Consider the following 17,667-nt stretch of genomic DNA (forward strand, 5'->3'; position numbering starts at 1 on the left):
TTTGATCAAAATATCGCTAGTGCGTTCAACCATAAGTGAGGTCGACTGAAAACCTCATTTTAAGATCTGCCAACCCCCGGTGGGCTAATTGGGTGATCGAGATGTAAAATCTAAGTGGGTGTGGTGTTTATTTGCATGTCTAATTGTGTTACTCTGTCTAGTTGATATGTGTTAGGTGTGTGATGGTGAGATAGACTGTAGTGAGAGTAAGTTGGATGAAAGACAGTCTTGTTGCTCAGAAGGGAAACAGTTCGAGTGTGTCTCTGATGGATTGTGTGTCCAACTACAGTACAGGTGTGACTCATTCGCAGACTGTGCTGACTCATCTGATGAATGGAATTGCACAGAGTGCCAGGACATGGATCTCTTCCACTGTCAGAGTGATCGGTGCATTGACCCCGTCTTCATTTGTGATCAAGGTACCAACATTGCTACAGTTATGCAATTAAAATAAACAAGGAAGAGCTCGGTAATGTGCGTTCAAATTGTCTACCAAATGAACAGATAGAAAACCCCTAAAAATTCAAAAAACTAGAAACTGCTGTTTTGAGGGTGATTCCAGAGAGAACTCAGCATGTTCACAGCATGCCGAAAGAATATGATAAGTGCAGGACCAAACAAAATTTTATAAACTAATTGATTCAATATCAGAATTTAACAACCAACACAGACAAATGACAGGGATTAATTAACCAATGCAACCACTTTCAGCCGTTTACTTTCTGAAAATCAGCCGCCGCATCTAAAGGGGCGAGGAAGATCCTCTCATGGCCACCTGCCTAAACGCCGAGTTATCTGACTTAAGGAAATTGCCACCGGGAATTGCAAATGGTCATTAGTCGTCCTTTTTACACCTGGAAGATGGGCTTTTTGTATCTCGCAACACACACTTTAGTTGATAAACCTCCATTATTATTAGAACTAATGATTATTAGAACTAATAACCTAAACCATGTTCATCCTTTGATAATTATCTAATGTTTCTCTTATGAACATCTCTCTACCCTCTGATGAATATAGACTGCTCATCAGCCTCCATAACTAATAATATCGACAAGCGTAACGTATAAATCTTTCGTGTCGTCAGTCGGGTTTCTTTCGGTTGTCCATCTAATATATTAAATGTAAGTCGCACTTGAACGCAATGGTTAACAACGCTCCTATATTCACCTGTTTTAACGATCCTTAATTATGCAGCCTACACGACCTTGCTTAAGTGACTGAGCTGCAAATGTTTTTCTGCTCATTAAGCATACAGCTTAGCATAAACAAGCGAGACAAAAAGCCATCGACCAATATTCGTATGTAGCCACAACGGATAGACAACAGGAACAGGCGTCGGTAGTGCAAGGTATTAGACCTGTGGCTGTGAAGCGAGGGGCATGGGATCGAGACCGAGTCGGTGCAAAAAATGGCCTCTGTTTTTTGTCTCAAAAATGGGGAATCTTGTTTTTCATCCTCTACTGTGTTTCCTTCTTGCTTTATTTCCCTTATTGATTCTTCTATATCTAATATATTAATTAAAAGTCGCACTTGAAAGCAATGGTTAACAACGCTCCTATCTTCATGTTTTAACGACTCTTAAACATGCAGCCTAAACAACCATGCTTAAGTGTCTGATCTGCAAATGTTTTTGCTCATTAAGCATACGGCTTAGCAAAAACAAGCGAGACAAAAAGCCATCGACCAATATTTTCGTACGTATCCAGTTCAATAGACACCAGTAACTGGCGACGGTAGCGCAATGGATTAGACCTGTGATTGCAAAGAGGGGCATGGGTTCGATCCCGAGTTGCAAAGGAAAAGGATGCATCGTTTACTGGGATACAAAATTTGGGGAGTTGGTTGTCTTTTTCTTCCCCTATTCATTTCTTTAGTTTCTTTGTTACTTTATCTTCTTTTCGTTCTCTCTTTATTCCTTTATCTTTTCCTTCTTTCTCCATTTCTTTCTCTCCCTCTCATCTAATATATTAAATGTAAGTCTCAATTGAATACAATGTTTAGCAGCGCTCCTTTGTTCATGTTTTAACGATCCTTAAGAATGCAGCGCACAAATTGTGCTTATGTAGCCAGTAACGATTGACAGCAGCAGCAGCAGGCGTCGGTAGCGCAAGGGGTTAAACGTGTGGCTCTCAATCGAGGGGCATGGGTTCAAGACCAAGTTGGGGAGAAAAAGGATGTATAGTGTACTTGGAAATAAATTTGGGATTTGTTTGTTAGATTTGGTTGTAGAAGCACGTTTAACGCAAATTCATTGCGCTCCTGTAACATAGAGCACTTTAATCACAGCAAAGCCAAAATTGTTGCTTAACAAAAAGTTGCTGTTAAATAAGGTAATGGACGCCAAAAATACGCGAGAAAATACGCCAAAAAAATCCTAAATTCTTTTAAACCTGTTCGGATATGATTTTGTGATGCTTTTGCGGGCTTGCTAGTGTCTTTCAAAAATTACAGCTTTGTAATTCTCTTTAATGGACCTCAAATAAATTACATTGATTTAAACTTTCAATTTTAGATTTGATTGTCGTTGATGACACGATACAATGAATTGAGGGCAGGGCTGTCAACGCTGATTGTGAACAGCTCGTCATGCGTTTGTACAACCGCACTTTGGTGAAAAAAATTGCATTCATCACTCTCTGAGCTCTCAACAATCCGAGTATAAAAACACTAAGTAATACTCCGTTTTAATCACATTAATCCAAAAAAACACGGAACTTACGTGGGCGAACTCCAAAAATTTTGTTTAATTAAAACTACAAGAAAAACGGCTTTTTAGAAAACCTTAAGAAAAAAACCGTTTCTGAGTTACTATATTGAATACCGACTCACTAAAGTTATCAACGTAATGACAACAAAGAACCGTAACTTTTCCCCTCCCCCGCAAGATTGCGACCTGTGCGGCAATAAATTCAATTTTACAAAAAAGAAATAGAATCAACTTAGAATCCATTATAGTATCACAGAATTAAATTACAATTAAAGATAAATTAAGTCACGTATTCATTGAATAAGGAGGCTGCTCATCTCGATATCATTGAAAAGAAGAGAAAAATGGGATTTCATTCGTCATTTAATTTAGGCATCCATAATGACAAACAATAACAAAATACATAACATCTTACGAAATACAATTATCAGTTCCACATAATACACTAGTTAAATCTGATTACCAAATGCTATCGTAAGTGATACAAGGGAGTTCAAATGGAATCAATAAAGGAATACAACAAAACGAAAACGAAGAACTGTAGTAAATTTTGAAATTTCCTTTACCCAGGCGGCGAGAATCTGATCTTCATCATTCACATGGGTATGTTAAGTGTACGTATAGGTCACGTGACTTCAATGACGTCAAGAAAATTTGACATGATTCAAAAACTTTGTAGTTTTTCAAATTGTAAGCCAGAACTATTGCAGTCACGTAACCTTATCTGAAACACGCACATTGCAAGTTTTAAAATAGAAGCAGTTTTAAATTCCGATACTATATACAGGAAAACCTGACTCTCTAGATCTTATATTTTCAAAATTCAACGTGCGTATTTTCTACGGCTAGTTAAATTTTAACCATTAACCATTTTTGTCCATAAGTGTTATAAGGTTTGAGTCTTTCGAGTGTCGTCAGCCATTTAAATCACTCTGATGAATATCTAATGCCCCATCAGCCTCCTTAACCATTAATATAGACAGGAGTAACGTATAAATCTTTCGTTTCAGTCGCGCATCTTTCTGGTGTCGTCATTAGGTATGAACCATCTAATATATTAAATGTAAGTCGCACTTGAACGCAATGGTTAACAACGATTCTATCTTCATATGTTTTAACGATCATTAAACACACAGCCTACACGTCTATGCTTAAGTGCCTGCTCTGCAAATGTTTTTTGCTCATTAAGCATACAAGTTAGAAAAAACCAGCGAGACAGAAAGCCATCGACCAATATTTTTTGTATGTAGCCAATTCAATAGACAGCAGTAACAGGCGCCGGTAGCGCAAGCGATTAGATCTGTGGCTGTGAAGCGAGGTGCATGTGTTCGACCCCGAGTGCGTGCTAAAAATGTTAACACCCCTATCTTCACATGTTTTAACGATCCTTTAACATGCAGTCTACACGACCATAATTAAGTGCCTGATCTGCAAATGTTTTTCTGCTCATTAAGCATACATTTTAGCAAAAACAAGCGAGACAAAAAGCCATCGACCAATATTCGTATGTAATCACTACCGATAGACAACAGTAAAAACCGTCGGTAGTGCAAGGGATTATACCTGTGGAGATAAAGAGAGGTGCATGGGTTTGGCCTGACTCGGTGCCAAAAATGGCCTGTTTTTCTCAAATTTGGCGTATCTTGTTTTTCATCCACTATTGTTTCCTTCCTGTGCCCTTCTTGATTTCCCTTCTCATTTATTCTTCCACATATATATATATATATATATATATATACATATATATATATATATATAATATATATATATATATATATATATATATATATATATATAATAATAATCTAATATATTAAATGTAAGTCGCACTTGAACACAATGGTTAACAACGCTCCTATCTTCACATGTTTTAGCGATCCTTTAACATGCAGCCTACACGGCCATGCTTAAGTGACTGATCTTCAAATGTTTTTTTTTTGCTCATAAGGCACACAGCTTAAGAAAAAACAAGCGAGACTGAAAGCTATCGACCAATATTTTTCGTATGTAGCCAATTCAAGAGACAGCAGTAACAGGTGTCGGTACCGCAAGGGATTAGACCTGTGGCTGTGAAGCGAGGGGCATGGGTTCGAGCCCGAATTGGTGCAAGAAATGGCCCTTGTTTTTTGTCTCAAAAATGGTGAATCTTTTCATCCACTACTGTGTTTCCTTCTTGCTCCCTTCTTTATTTCCCTTCTTATTGATTCTTCTATATCTTCTAATATATTAAATGTAAGTCGCATTTTAACGCAATGGTTAGCAACGCTCCTATCTTCACGTGTTTTAGCGATCCTTAAACATGCAGCCTACACGGCCATGATTAAGTGCCTGATCTGTAAATGTTTTTTCGCTCATTAAGCATACGGCTTAGCAAAAACAAGCGAGACAAAAAGCCATCGACCAATATTCGTATGTAGCCACTACGGATAGAAAATAGCAACAGGCGTCGGTAGCGCAATGGATTGGACCTGTGACTGTGAAGAGAGGGGCCTGGGTTTGATCCCGAGTGGTGGAGGAAAAGGATGCATCGTTTACTGGGATACAAAATTCGGGAGTTGGTAGTCGTTTTCTTCCCCTCTTCATTTTGTTTTTTTTGTTACTTATTTCTTCTTTTCGTTCTTTCTTTATTCCTTTCTTTTCTTTCTTTCTCCATTTATTTCTCTCCCTCTCATCTAATATTTTAAATGTGAGTCGCACTTGAACGCAATGTTTAGCAGCGCTCCTATGTTGACATGTTTTAACGATCCTTAAGAATGCAGCCCACACAATCATGCCTAAGAGCCTGCTCTGCAAATGTTTTGTTTTCGCTCATTAAGCATACGGCTTAGCAAAAACAAGCGAAACGAAAAAGAAATTGATAAAAATTTTGCTTCGGTAGCCAGTACCGATTGACAACAGCAGCAGGCGTCTGTAGCGCATGGGATTATACCTGTGGCTGTCAAGCGAGAGACATGGGTTCAAGCACAAGTAGGGGCGGAAAAGGATGTATAATGTACTCGGAATTAAATTTGGGATTTGGTTGTTAGAAGATTTGGTTGTAGAAGCTCGTTTAATACAAAATCATTGCGCTCCTTTAACATAGCGCACCTTAATCACAGCAAAGCCAAAATTGTTGCTTAACAAAAAGTTGCTGTTAAATAAATTAATGGACGCCAAAATACGCGTCGGTAGCCTAAGGAGTAAGAGCTGTGGCTGTTAAACGAGGGGCATGGGTTCGAGCCCGAGTTGCCACAAAAAAATCTCATTCTTTTACACCTGTTCGGATATGATTTTGTAATGCTTTTGCGGGCTTGCTAGTGTCTTTCAAGAATTACAGTTTTGTAATTCTCTAGTTTAATTGACCTCAACTAAATTACATTGATTTAAATTTTCAATTTTAGATTTGATTAGTCGTTGATGACACGATTGACCTAAAAACTTGTAGCGGTCACTAAAAAAGTTGATCAATGACTTACTAGCGCATGGTCAATTGATGGTAGGAAAATTACGGAGGTCGACGAATTAAAAAACATAGCAGGACAAGTCCTGACGTACAATTCAAAGAATTTTTATTGACTAAACAAAAACTTGACACAGAACGGACTATGAGTGAATTGGGAAAACCAACTCTAAAAAAGTCAGATAAACAAAAAAACGGAAAGTTAATGTCAATATGCCGCTAGCGAGAACAAAAGACCACTAGCGAGAAATTTTGCTCTGATTCTCACAAAAATATAGGCCAATAATGAACTATGAATGGATTGGAAAAAACATTTGAAAAATCTAATCTCATCAAAAAAATAGAAAAAACAGTAAAAATCAAAAAAATTGCCGCATGTGAACAAAAAACCACTAGAGAAAGTGAAATTTTGTTCGTTTTCTCACTCTACTTTAAAATTAGAGCGAAAAAAACTCATGCCGCAAAAACACTTGCTTTTTCGCTCCATTTCCTGTTTCGCCGTGAACAAAATACCTACTCCAATTTGACTTCAAAAATCATGAAATTGTGTGAACAGATCTTAAAAGAAAGACAGCACCCCAATACATTTCAAATTCTTTGAATTGTAATAAGCAAAATCAAAGACAGCACAACAATACAATTTAAACTCTCTGAATTGTAAAATTTCTGAGTTTACAGCTTCGCAGCTGAAACAAGTATACCATCAGCTTCGAAACTGTGGTTATCGTTTTTTTTTCTACGCACCAGGTACTTCACAATAGCATCCTCCTAATTCCCGATACTGAAAAGTTTGAATTCAATTTATAATTCATAAATGATAAAATACAAGAGGTACATGATTATCCAAATGTACAACATTCAATGAATTGAGGTCAGGGCTGTCAACGCTGATTATTAACAGCCCGTCATGCGATTGTACAACTGCACTTTGGTGAAAAAAACTGCATTCATCACTCTCTGAGCTCTCTCAACAATCCGAGTATAAAAACCCTAAGTAACACTCCGTTTTAATCGCATATTAATCCAAAATAACACGGATTTTACGTGGGCGAAATCCAAAACTTTTGTTTAATTAAAAGAACTGCTAAAACGGCTTTTAGTAAGATATGGCAAACTTTAGAAAAAAACTCTTTCTAGAGTTACTATTTTGAATACAGAGGCACTAAAGTTATCAACGTAATGACAACAAAGAATCATTGCAACTTTTTCCCCTCCCCAAAGAGTTCAACCTGAGCGGCAAAAATTCAGTTTTACAAAAAAGAAATGAAGCAACTTAGAATCCGTTACAGTATCACAGAATTAAATTACAATTAAAGACAATTAAATTAAGTCACGTATTTATTGAATGAGGCTGCTCATCTCAATATCATTGAAAAGAAGGAGAAAAATGGGATTTCATTCGTCACTTAAATTAGGCATCCATAACGACGAAACAATAACAAAATACAACATCTTACGAAGTACATTTATCAGTTCAACATAATACGCTAGTTAAATCTGATTACCAAATGCTATTGTAAGTGATACAAGGGAGTTCAGTTGGAATCTATAAAGGAAAACAACACAACGAAAACAGAACTGAAGTAAATTTTGAAATTTCCTTTCGCCAGGCGGCGAGAATCTGATCTTCCATCATTCACATGGGTATGTTAGTAGTACGTATAGGTCACGTAACTTCGATGAAGTCATAAAAATTTGACATGATTCAAATACTTCGTAGCATTTTAAAATTTGAGCCAGATTTTTTGCAGTGTCACGTAACCTTATCTGAAACAGGCACATTGCATGTTTTAAAATAGAAGCAGTTTTAAATTCACTACAAACAGGAAAATCTGGCTCTCTAGATCTGATATTTTTAAAATTCCACGGGCGTATTTTCAAAGGCTAGTTTTTATCCAAAAGCGTCGTAAGATTTGTGTCTTGTCTTGAGTGTCGTCAGCCATTTACTTCCCTCTGATATATAATGCCCATCAGCCTCCCTAACCACTAATATCGACAAAGGTAACGGGACCTCTCGAAGTTTAAGAGCCGCATAGAGCAGCATGGTTACGCGAACATATCGAGAGAGTTCAATGACCTAAAAGACTCAGTAGTTGGGTGAGAAAGGAACCTGGGACAAAAGACTGTTAGTCTGGTGCAGTTACCACGAGGCTAAGAGGGCTTGAAAAAGTATGCTCGCCAAGAGGGAGGATTTTTTGTCGTGAGAACTACGTGTTTATATTGCTTCCGAACTAAGTTTAAAGTTCTTATCGTAGACATGTTTCTCTGCAAGTTTTGGCCGTACAGATTCTGCGCTATTCTAGAACACTTATCTTTCAACTAAGTTTTTCACGCTTTTTTTATTTTTGCGTGATCTCAAATGCTTTCAATCTGAAATGTTTATTGATACGATAAAAACGATTGTGAGAAGCGGTGGTATATAGTCGTTAGTTAAAGTGCAGTTGGTAAGTTGGATGACTGCTAATCTGAGGGTCGAGGGTTCGAACCCGTGTCGGGTACCCTTTTTGTAGACATGAAAATTTCGAATCAACATAATTCAGCTTGTGGTTCGAGAGCACTTCTTGCGACGCTGAGTCGTTTTATGTTCGCGTGTTAGAAAGAAAAATCCTAGTCCGATATTTTAATCACGTGAGCTCTAAATTTGGGCAAAATGTTTGCATGTTTAATTGGACGCTCGAAGCGCAAGTTTATGAGCCGCATTGAGCAGCATGGTTAAGGGAAAATATCGAGAGAGTTCAATGACCTATAAGGCTCCAAAGTAGATGAATGAGAACTGATTTGGAAAAAGAATGTTAGTCAGGCGCAGTTGCCACGAGGCTGAGGGTTTGAAAGTACGCTGGCCCAGAGGGATTTACTGTCCTGGGTACTAGTGTTTTCTAATAGTTCTCGAACTAAGTTTGAAGTTCTTATATTAAACGCGTTCCTCTGCATCGTTTTAGCCGTACAGATTCTGCGCTATTCTGGAACAATTGTCTTCAACAAAGTTTTTCACGCTTTTTTTTTATTTTTGCGTGATCTCAAATGCTTTCAATCTGAAATGTTTATTGATACGATAAAAACGATTGTGAGAAGCGGTGGTATATAGTCGTTAGTTAAAGTGCAGTTGGTAAGTTGGATGACTGCTAATCTGAGGGTCGAGGGTTCAAACCCGTGTCGGGTACCCTTCTTTTTGTAGACATGAAAATTTCGAATCAACATAATTCAGCTTGTGGTTCGAGAGCACTTCTTGCGACGCTGAGTCGTTTTATGTTCGCGTGTTAGAAAGAAAAATCCTAATCCGATATTTTAATCACGTGAGCTCTAAATTTGGGCAAAATGTTTGCATGTTTAATTGGACGCTCGAAGCGCAAGTTTATGAGCCGCATTGAGCAGCATGGTTAAGGGAAAATATCGAGAGAGTTCAATGACCTATAAGACTCAAAGTAGATGAATGAGAACTGACTTGGAAAAAGAATGTTAGTCAGGCGCAGTTGCCACGAGGCTGAGGGTTTGAAAGTACGCTGGCCCAGAGGGATTTACTGTCCTGGGTACTAGTGTTTTCTAATAGTTCTCGAACTAAGTTTGAAGTTCTTATATTAAACGCGTTCCTCTGCATCGTTTTAGCCGTACAGATTCTGCGCTATTCTGGAACAATTATCTTTCAACTAAGTTTTTCACGCTTTACTCTGATTTAAGTTTTTCACGCTTTACTTTGATTTTTGCGTGATCTCAAATGCTCTCAATATGAAATGTTTATTGATACGATAAAAGCAATTGTGAGAAGCGGTGGTATGTAGTGGTTATTGCGCAGTTGGTAAGATGAATGACTGCTAATCTGAGGATCGAGGGATCAAACCCGTGTTGGGTACCCTTCTTTTTGTAGACATGAAAGTTTGGAATCAACAAAATTCAGCTTGTTAGAGAGCACTTCCTGCGATGCTGAGTTGTTTTTTTGTTCCCGTGTGTTAAAAGAAAAAGCCTAATCCTATTTTTTAAACACGTGAGCTCTAAATTTGGACAAAATGTTTGATTGTTTAATTGGACGCTCGAAGCTCAAGTTTGAGCCGCATTGGGCAGCATGGTTAGGGTAACATATCGAGAGAGTTCAATGACCTATAAGTAGATGAGTGAGAACTGAGTTGGACAAAAGACTGTTAGTCAGGCGCAGTTGCCACGAGGTTGAGGGCTTGAAAGTACGCTGGCCCAGAGGGAGGATTTACAGTCCTGGGTACTAGCGTTTTCTAATAGTTCTCGAACTAAGTTTGAAGTTCTTATTTTAAACGCGCTCCTCTGCATCGTTTTAGCCGTACAGTTTCTGCGCTATTCTGGAACAATTATCTTTCAACTAAATCACTTCTTGCGACGCTGAGTCGTTTTATGTTAGCGTGTTAGAAAGAAAAATCCTAATCCGATATTTTAATCACGTGAGCCCTAAATTTGGGCAAAATGTTTGCATGTTTAATTGGACGCTCGAAGCGCAAGTTTATGAGCCGCATTGAGCAGCATGGTTAAGGGAAAATATCGAGAGATTTCAATGACCTATAAGGATCAAAGTAGATGAATTAGAACTGATTTGGAAAAAGACTGTTAGTCAGGCGCAGTAGCCACGAGGCTGAGGGCTTGAAAGTACGCTGGCTCAGAGGGATTTACTGTCCTGGGTACTAGTGTTTTCTAATAGTTCTCGAACTAAGTTTGAAGTTCTTATTTTAAACGCGTTCCTCTGCATCGTTTTAGCCGTACAGATTCTGCGCTATTCTGGAACAATTATCTTTCAACTAAGTTTTTCACGCTTTTGATTTTAAGTTTTTCACGCTTTACTTTGATTTTTGCGTGATCTCAAATGCTCTCAATATGAAATGTTTATTGATGCGATAAAAGCAATTGTGAGAAGCGGTGATTTGTAGTCGTTATTGCGCAGTTGGTAATTTGAATGACTGCTAATCTGAGGGTCGAGGGATCGAACCCGTGTCGGGTACCCTTCTTTTTGAAGACATGAAAATTTGGAATCAACATAATTCCGCCTGTTGTTAGAGAGCACCTCTTGCGATGCTGAGTCGTTTTATATGCCTGTGTGTTAGAAAGGAAAATGCTATTCCTATATATTAAACGGGTGAGATCGAAATATGGTGAAAATTTTTGCATGTTTAATGGACTCTCGAGCCGCATTGAGCAGCATGGTTCAGCAGTTCAATAACCTAAAATGCTCGAAGTAGAAGGGTGAGAACTGACTAAGACAAAAAACTGTTAGTTAGGCGCAGTTGCCACGAGGCTAAAAAGGCTTGAAAGCATGCTCGCCAAGAGGGATTTTTTGTCCTGGGTACAACGTCTTTTTCAATTGCTCCCTAACCAATTTGAAGGTCTTATTGTAAACGTATGTTTTTCTGCAACGTTTTAGCCGTACAGGTTCTGCGCTTTTCTAGAACGCCCTTAGTTTTCAATCAGGATTTTCACGCTTCACTTTTCAATTTTTGTGTGATCTCAAACTCTCTCAATCTGAAATTTGTTTTGATACGATAAAAACAATTGTGAGAACCGGTGGTATGTAGTCGTTACAGCGCAATTGGTAAGATGAACGACTGCTAATCTGAGGGTCGAGGGTTTGAACCCGTGATGACGGGTACCCTTCTTTTTGTAGACATGAAAACTTCTAATCAGCATAATTCCTCCTTTTGTTCGAGAGCACCTCCTGCGACGCTGATTCGCTTTATATGCCTGTGTGTGTTAGAAAGAAAAATGCTAATCCTATATATTAAACTCGTGAGATCAAAATATGGACAAAATTTTTGCATGTTAAATGGGACTCTCAGTCGGGTATCTTTCGGTTGTCATCATTAGGTATTAACCTTTTTTATCCATAAGCTTCCTAAAGTTTGAGTCTTTCGATTGTCGTCAGCCATTTACTTCCCTCTGAGGAATATATAATGGCCCATCCGCCTCCTTAAACATTAATTTGGACAAGCGTAACGTATAAATTTTTCGTGTCGTCAGTCGTGTGCCTTTCGGGTGTCGGCATTAGCTATTAAACATTAAACAATTTTATCCAAAAGCGTCATAAGTTTGAATCAGTGTCGGCAGCCATTTTTTTCCCTCTGATGAATATATAATGCCCCATCAGCCTCCTTAACCATTAATATCGACAAGCGAAACGTATAAATCTTTCGTGTCAGTTGGGTATCTTTCGGGTGTCATTAGGTATTAACCATTAACCATTTTTATCCAGAAGTGTCGTAAGGTATGAGTCTCGAGTGTCGTCAGACAATTTTCCTTTGATGAATATACAATGCCCCATCAGCCTGCTCAATCAATGATATCGACAAGCGTAACGTATAAATCTTTCGTGTCGTCAGTCGGGTATAATTCGGGTGTCATCATTAGGTATTAAACATTAGCCATTTTTATCCATAAACGTTAGTATCACAGAATTAAATTACAATTAAAGACACTTAAATTAAGTCACGTATTTATTGAATAAGGAGGCTGCTCATCTCAATATCATTGGAAAGAAGAGAAAAATGGGATTTCATTCGTCACTTAAATTAGGCATTCATAACGAAAATCAATAACAAAATACATAACATCTTATTTCCTTATAATACACTAGTTAAATCTGATTACCAAATGCTATCATGAGTGATACAACGGAGTTCAGTTGGAACCTATAAAGGAAAACAACACGAAAACAGAACTAAGTAAATTTTGATATTTCCTTTCCCCAGGCGGCAAGAATCTGATCTTCCATCATTCACTTGGGTAGTAGTACGTTTAGGTCACGTGACTTCAATGAAGTCAAGAAAATTTGACATGATCCACTAACTTCATATTTTTTCAAAATGTAAGCCAGAATTATTGCAGAGTGACGTAACCTTATCTGAAACACGCACATTGCAAGTTTTAAAATAGAAGGAGTTTTAATTTCCAGCACTATATACAGGAAAATCTGGCTCTCTAGATCTGATATTTTCAAAATTCCACGTGCATATTTTCAAAGGCTAGTTTTTATCCATAAGCGTCGTAAGATTTGAGTCTGAGTGTCGTCAGCCATTTACTTGCCTCTGTGATATATAATGCCCCATCAGCCCCCTTAATCATTAATATCGACAAACGTAACGGGACCTCTCGAAGCGCAAGTTTAAGAGCCCCATTGAGCAGCATGTTCAAGCGAAAATATCGAGAGAGTTCAATGACGTAAAAGGCTAAGTAGATGGGTGAGAACCAAACCTAGGACAAAATACTGTTAGTCAGGGGTAGTTACAAAGAGGATAAGAGGGTTTGCAAGTATGCTGGCCAAGAGGGAGGATTTGCTGGCCTGGGTACTACGTGTTTTGTAATTGCTCCCGAACTAGACGTGTTTTTCTGCAAAGTTTTAGCCGTAGAGATTCTGCGCTATTCTAGAACTCTTCTCTCAACTAAGTTTTGCACTCTTTACTGGATTTTTGCGTGATCTCAAATGCTCTCAATCTGAAATATGTTTTTTGATACGATAAAAGCTATTGAGAAACGATGGCATGTAGTCGTTTTTAGCTCAGTTGGTAATATAGATGACTGCTAATCTGAGGGTCCAGGGTTTGAACCGTGTCCTTTTTTGTAGACATAAAAATTTTGAATCAACATCATTCCGCCTGTTGTTCGAGAGCTTTTCTTGCAACGCTGTGTTTTGTTTGCGTGTTAGAAAAAAACGCTAATCAATATATTAAACGCGATAGGTAAAATTCGAACAAAATTGTTGCATGTTTAGGGGCCTCTCGAAGCGTATGTTTTAAGAGCCGCATTGAGCAGCTTGGTTTAGCGAACATATCGAGATATTTCTTTGGCCTAAAAGGCTTATAGTAGATGGGTGGGAGCCCAACCAGGGACAAAAGATTGTTCGTCTGGTCCAGTTGCGACGAGGATAAGAGGGCTTGAAAGAAAGCTCGCCAAGCTAGAGGATTTGCTGTCCTGGGTACTACGTGTTTTGTAATTGCTCCCGAACTAGACGTGTTTTTCTGCAAAGTGTTAGCCGTACAGATTCTGCGCTATTTTAGAACTCTCTTATCATTCTACTTAATTTTTGCATGCTTTACTTGATTTTTGCGTGATCTCAAATGCTCTCAATCTGAAATGTTTATTGATACGATAAAAGCGATTGTGAGAAGCGGTGGTTTGTAGTCGTTATAGCGAAGTTGGTAATTTGGATGACTGCTAATCTGAGGGTCGAGGGCTCGAACCCGCGTCGGGTACCCTTCTTTTTGTAGACATGAAAATTTCAAATCAACATAATTCCGCCTGTTATTCGAGAGCGCCTCTTGCGACGCTGAGTCGCTTTATGTGCCTGTGTGTGTTAGGAAGAAAAATGCTAATCCTTTATATTAAACGCGTGAGATCAAAATATGGACAATATTTTTGCATGTTTAATGGGACTCTCAGTCGGGTATCTTTCGGGTGTCATCATTAGGTATTAACAATTTTTATCCATAAGCTTCCTAAAGTCATTCGATTGTCGTCAGCCATTTACTTCCCTCTGAGTATATAATACCCATCCGCCTCCTTAACCATTAATATGGACAAGCGTAACGTTAAATTTTTTCTTGTCAGTGGGGTATCTTAGTCATTAGGTATTAACCATTAACCATTTTTATCCATATGCGTCATAAGTTTGAATCAGTGTCGTCAGCCATTTACTTCCCTCTGATTAATATAAAATGCCCCATCAGCCTCCTTAACCATTAATACCGATAATTAAAACGTATAATTTTTTCGTGGCAGTCGGGTATCTTTCGGGTGTCATTAGGTATTAACCATTAACCATTTTTATCCATAAGTGTCGTAAGGTTTGAGTCTTTCGAGTGTTGTCAGCAATTTATTTTCCTCTGATGAATATATAATGCCCCATTAGCCTCCTCAGTCATTGATATCGACAAGCGTAACGTATAAATCTTTCGTGTCGTCAGTCGGGTATAATTCGGGTGTCATTATTTGTTATTAAACATTAGCCATTTTTATCCATAAACGTTGTAAGATGTAAATCTGAGTGTCGTCTTCCATTTACTTCTCCCTGACAAATATGCAATGGCCCATCATCCTGCTTAACCATTAATATCGACAACCGTAACGTATATAAATCTTTCGTGTCGTCAGTCGGGTGTCTTTCGGGTTTCGTCATTAGGTATAAAGCATTAATTTTTATCCAGAAGTGTCAAGGTTTGAGTCTGATTGTCGTCAGCCATTTACTTCCCTCTGACGAATATATAATGCCCCATCCACCTCCTTAGCAATTAATATCGACAAGCGTAACGTATAAATTATTTGTGCCGTCAGTAGGGTATCTTTCGGATGCGTCGTTAGGTATTAACTAACCATTAACCTTTTTTATCCATAAGCGTCGTAAAGTTTGATTCTTTCGAGTGTCGTCAGCCATTTACTTCCCTCTGAATATATAATGCCCCCATCAGCCCCATTAAACATTAGTATCGACAAGCGTGACGTATAAATCTTTCATGTCGTCAGTCGGGTATCTTTCGGTTGTCGTCATTAGGTATTAACCATTAACCATTTTTATCCATAAGCGTATGAGGAAAATATAAGGAAAATATAAGGATTAAAAAGTGCGGAAACAAAAGGCAAACAGGAGTGAAAAATAACGATTACCCAATTTTGGGCCGGAAAATTGGAGGAACACTCGTTTTAGAGCCTCGTGCTAGAAAAACCTCGCTTAACAGCCGTGAGTGTTATGCCATACGCTATAGATGTGTATTGCGCGTCAATAGTTTTTGGGGGGGGTCGTTTGTTTTGGCTCTACGGCATGCCCAATGAGCGCAAAAGTATTAGAAGCTCAAAAGCAAGATTAAGAGCCTCAAAAAGGCAGTGCCACGCGTCTTGAGACTCGACTGAAATCTATCTGTCTGTCAGACATACAGCAGATAGATGGCCTGCATGAAAAACAATCAGAACCCATCTTTTGGCCAATAGAGGAGCTATTGCCACCAACACAAGCAAGAACCCGTAGCCCTAGCTCACAGGCAAGAACCCGCAGCCCTAGTTTAACACCATAATTGTTATCCCTAACGCAACCGACGCGTATTGCTTTTGCCTATAGAACTTTCTAATAAAATTGCTACAAAGTTGATTGCTCGAGAGCAATCAAATGATCTAAATGAGAGCAACTAAATGATCTAAAATCCCTTTTCTACCAAAAACTATACCGAGCGTTGTTTCTGGTCAAAGCCTCTGAGGCCTTGTATTCACCGTCGCTGTTACCATGGTCGCATCATTGTCAGTCATATCATTGTCAGTCATATCATAACTAAAACGTCACAATTTCTGAACTTACCGTTCTCGAACCTCAGCTCCACTGTTTACCGACACATTGCAATGCCATCAGAACTATGTTGCCCAACACAACAAATTCGTGCCTCCCTCTCTCATTGAGCCAAGTTTCAGACTTCAATACTAAAAGGTTTGGGAACATTAACTAAAAATCGGAGTGGTCGACATACAAAGCTTGCTCTATTAAATCAATAGGGTAAAATGATAAATTAAGGCTGAAGGCTGAAGTAAAAAAGAGAAAAGAAAAAAAAAGAAAGGGAAAGAAAAGCAGAACGAAAAAAAGAGAAAATAAAAGGCGCAAAAAATAGCAACAGAATAAAGAAAAACGGAAAGGAAACAAAGGAACGAAATGCTAAATAAAAAACGAAGGAACGAAAGAAGAATGAGGAAAAAAGGCAAAAAATAACTGTACATTACAAACTAAGCTACTGTTGGAGTCCAAAGTTTGAAAACAAGTCAACAACAAAAACAAGGGTAAATTTTGGAAACGAAAAAGTCAATAATTCGCAGACTTGCTGTAGCTAAAACCTGTAGGATACCAATACTTCTGTGAGTTGTACAAAGACCACATGACCAATATAATTGCTACAAAGTTGATTGCTCGAGAGCAATCAGTTGATCTAAATGAGAGCAAATAAATGATCTAAAATCCCTTTTATACAAAAAACTATACCGAGCGTTGTTTCTGGTCAAAACATCCGAGGCCTTGTATTCACCGTCGCTGCTACCATGGTCGCTTCATTGTCAGTCATATCATTGTCAGTCCTATCATAACTAAACCGTCACAATTTCTGAACTTACCATTCTCGAACCTCAGCTCCGAATTTTACCGACACATTTCAATGCCCTCTGAACTATGTTAACCATCACAACAAAGTCGGGCCTCCCGAGCCCAAGTTTCAGAACTTCAATACTAAAAGGTTTGCAACATTAAACTATTGATCGGAGTGGTCGACATACAAAGCTTGCTCTATTAAATCAATAGGGGAAAACGTTAAATTAAGGCTGAAGTAAAGAAACAAAGTGAAAAGAAAGGGAGAAAGCAAAAACAAGGGGAAGAAAAGCAGAAAGAGAGAAAATAGAGAAAGGCAGAAAAGAACGAAATTCTAAATAAAAAACGAAGGAACGAAAGAAGAATGAGGTGGGGAAAAAAGTCAAAAAAAAAATAACTGTACATTACAAACTAAGCTACTGTTGAAGTCCAATGTTTGAAAACAAGTCCACAACAAAAAGGTAA

At 38.3% G+C, this 17,667-nt stretch overlaps 1 protein-coding gene across 1 annotated transcript in view; it reads left to right on the top strand.

Annotated features, from left to right (window-relative positions):
• Window positions 1-17,667, top strand: part of LOC142351459 (uncharacterized) — a 59,023-nt gene that overhangs the window by 2,239 nt on the left and 39,117 nt on the right. The window contains exon 3 of the mRNA XM_075403481.1: window positions 176-419. Within this exon, the coding sequence (XP_075259596.1) occupies window positions 176-419 (244 nt within the window). The remainder of the gene's footprint in view (window positions 1-175; window positions 420-17,667) is intronic.

This window comes from Convolutriloba macropyga, chromosome 13 (genome assembly GCF_964194025.1).
Source record: "Convolutriloba macropyga chromosome 13, txConMacr16.3, whole genome shotgun sequence".
NCBI lineage: Eukaryota > Metazoa > Xenacoelomorpha > Acoela > Convolutidae > Convolutriloba > Convolutriloba macropyga.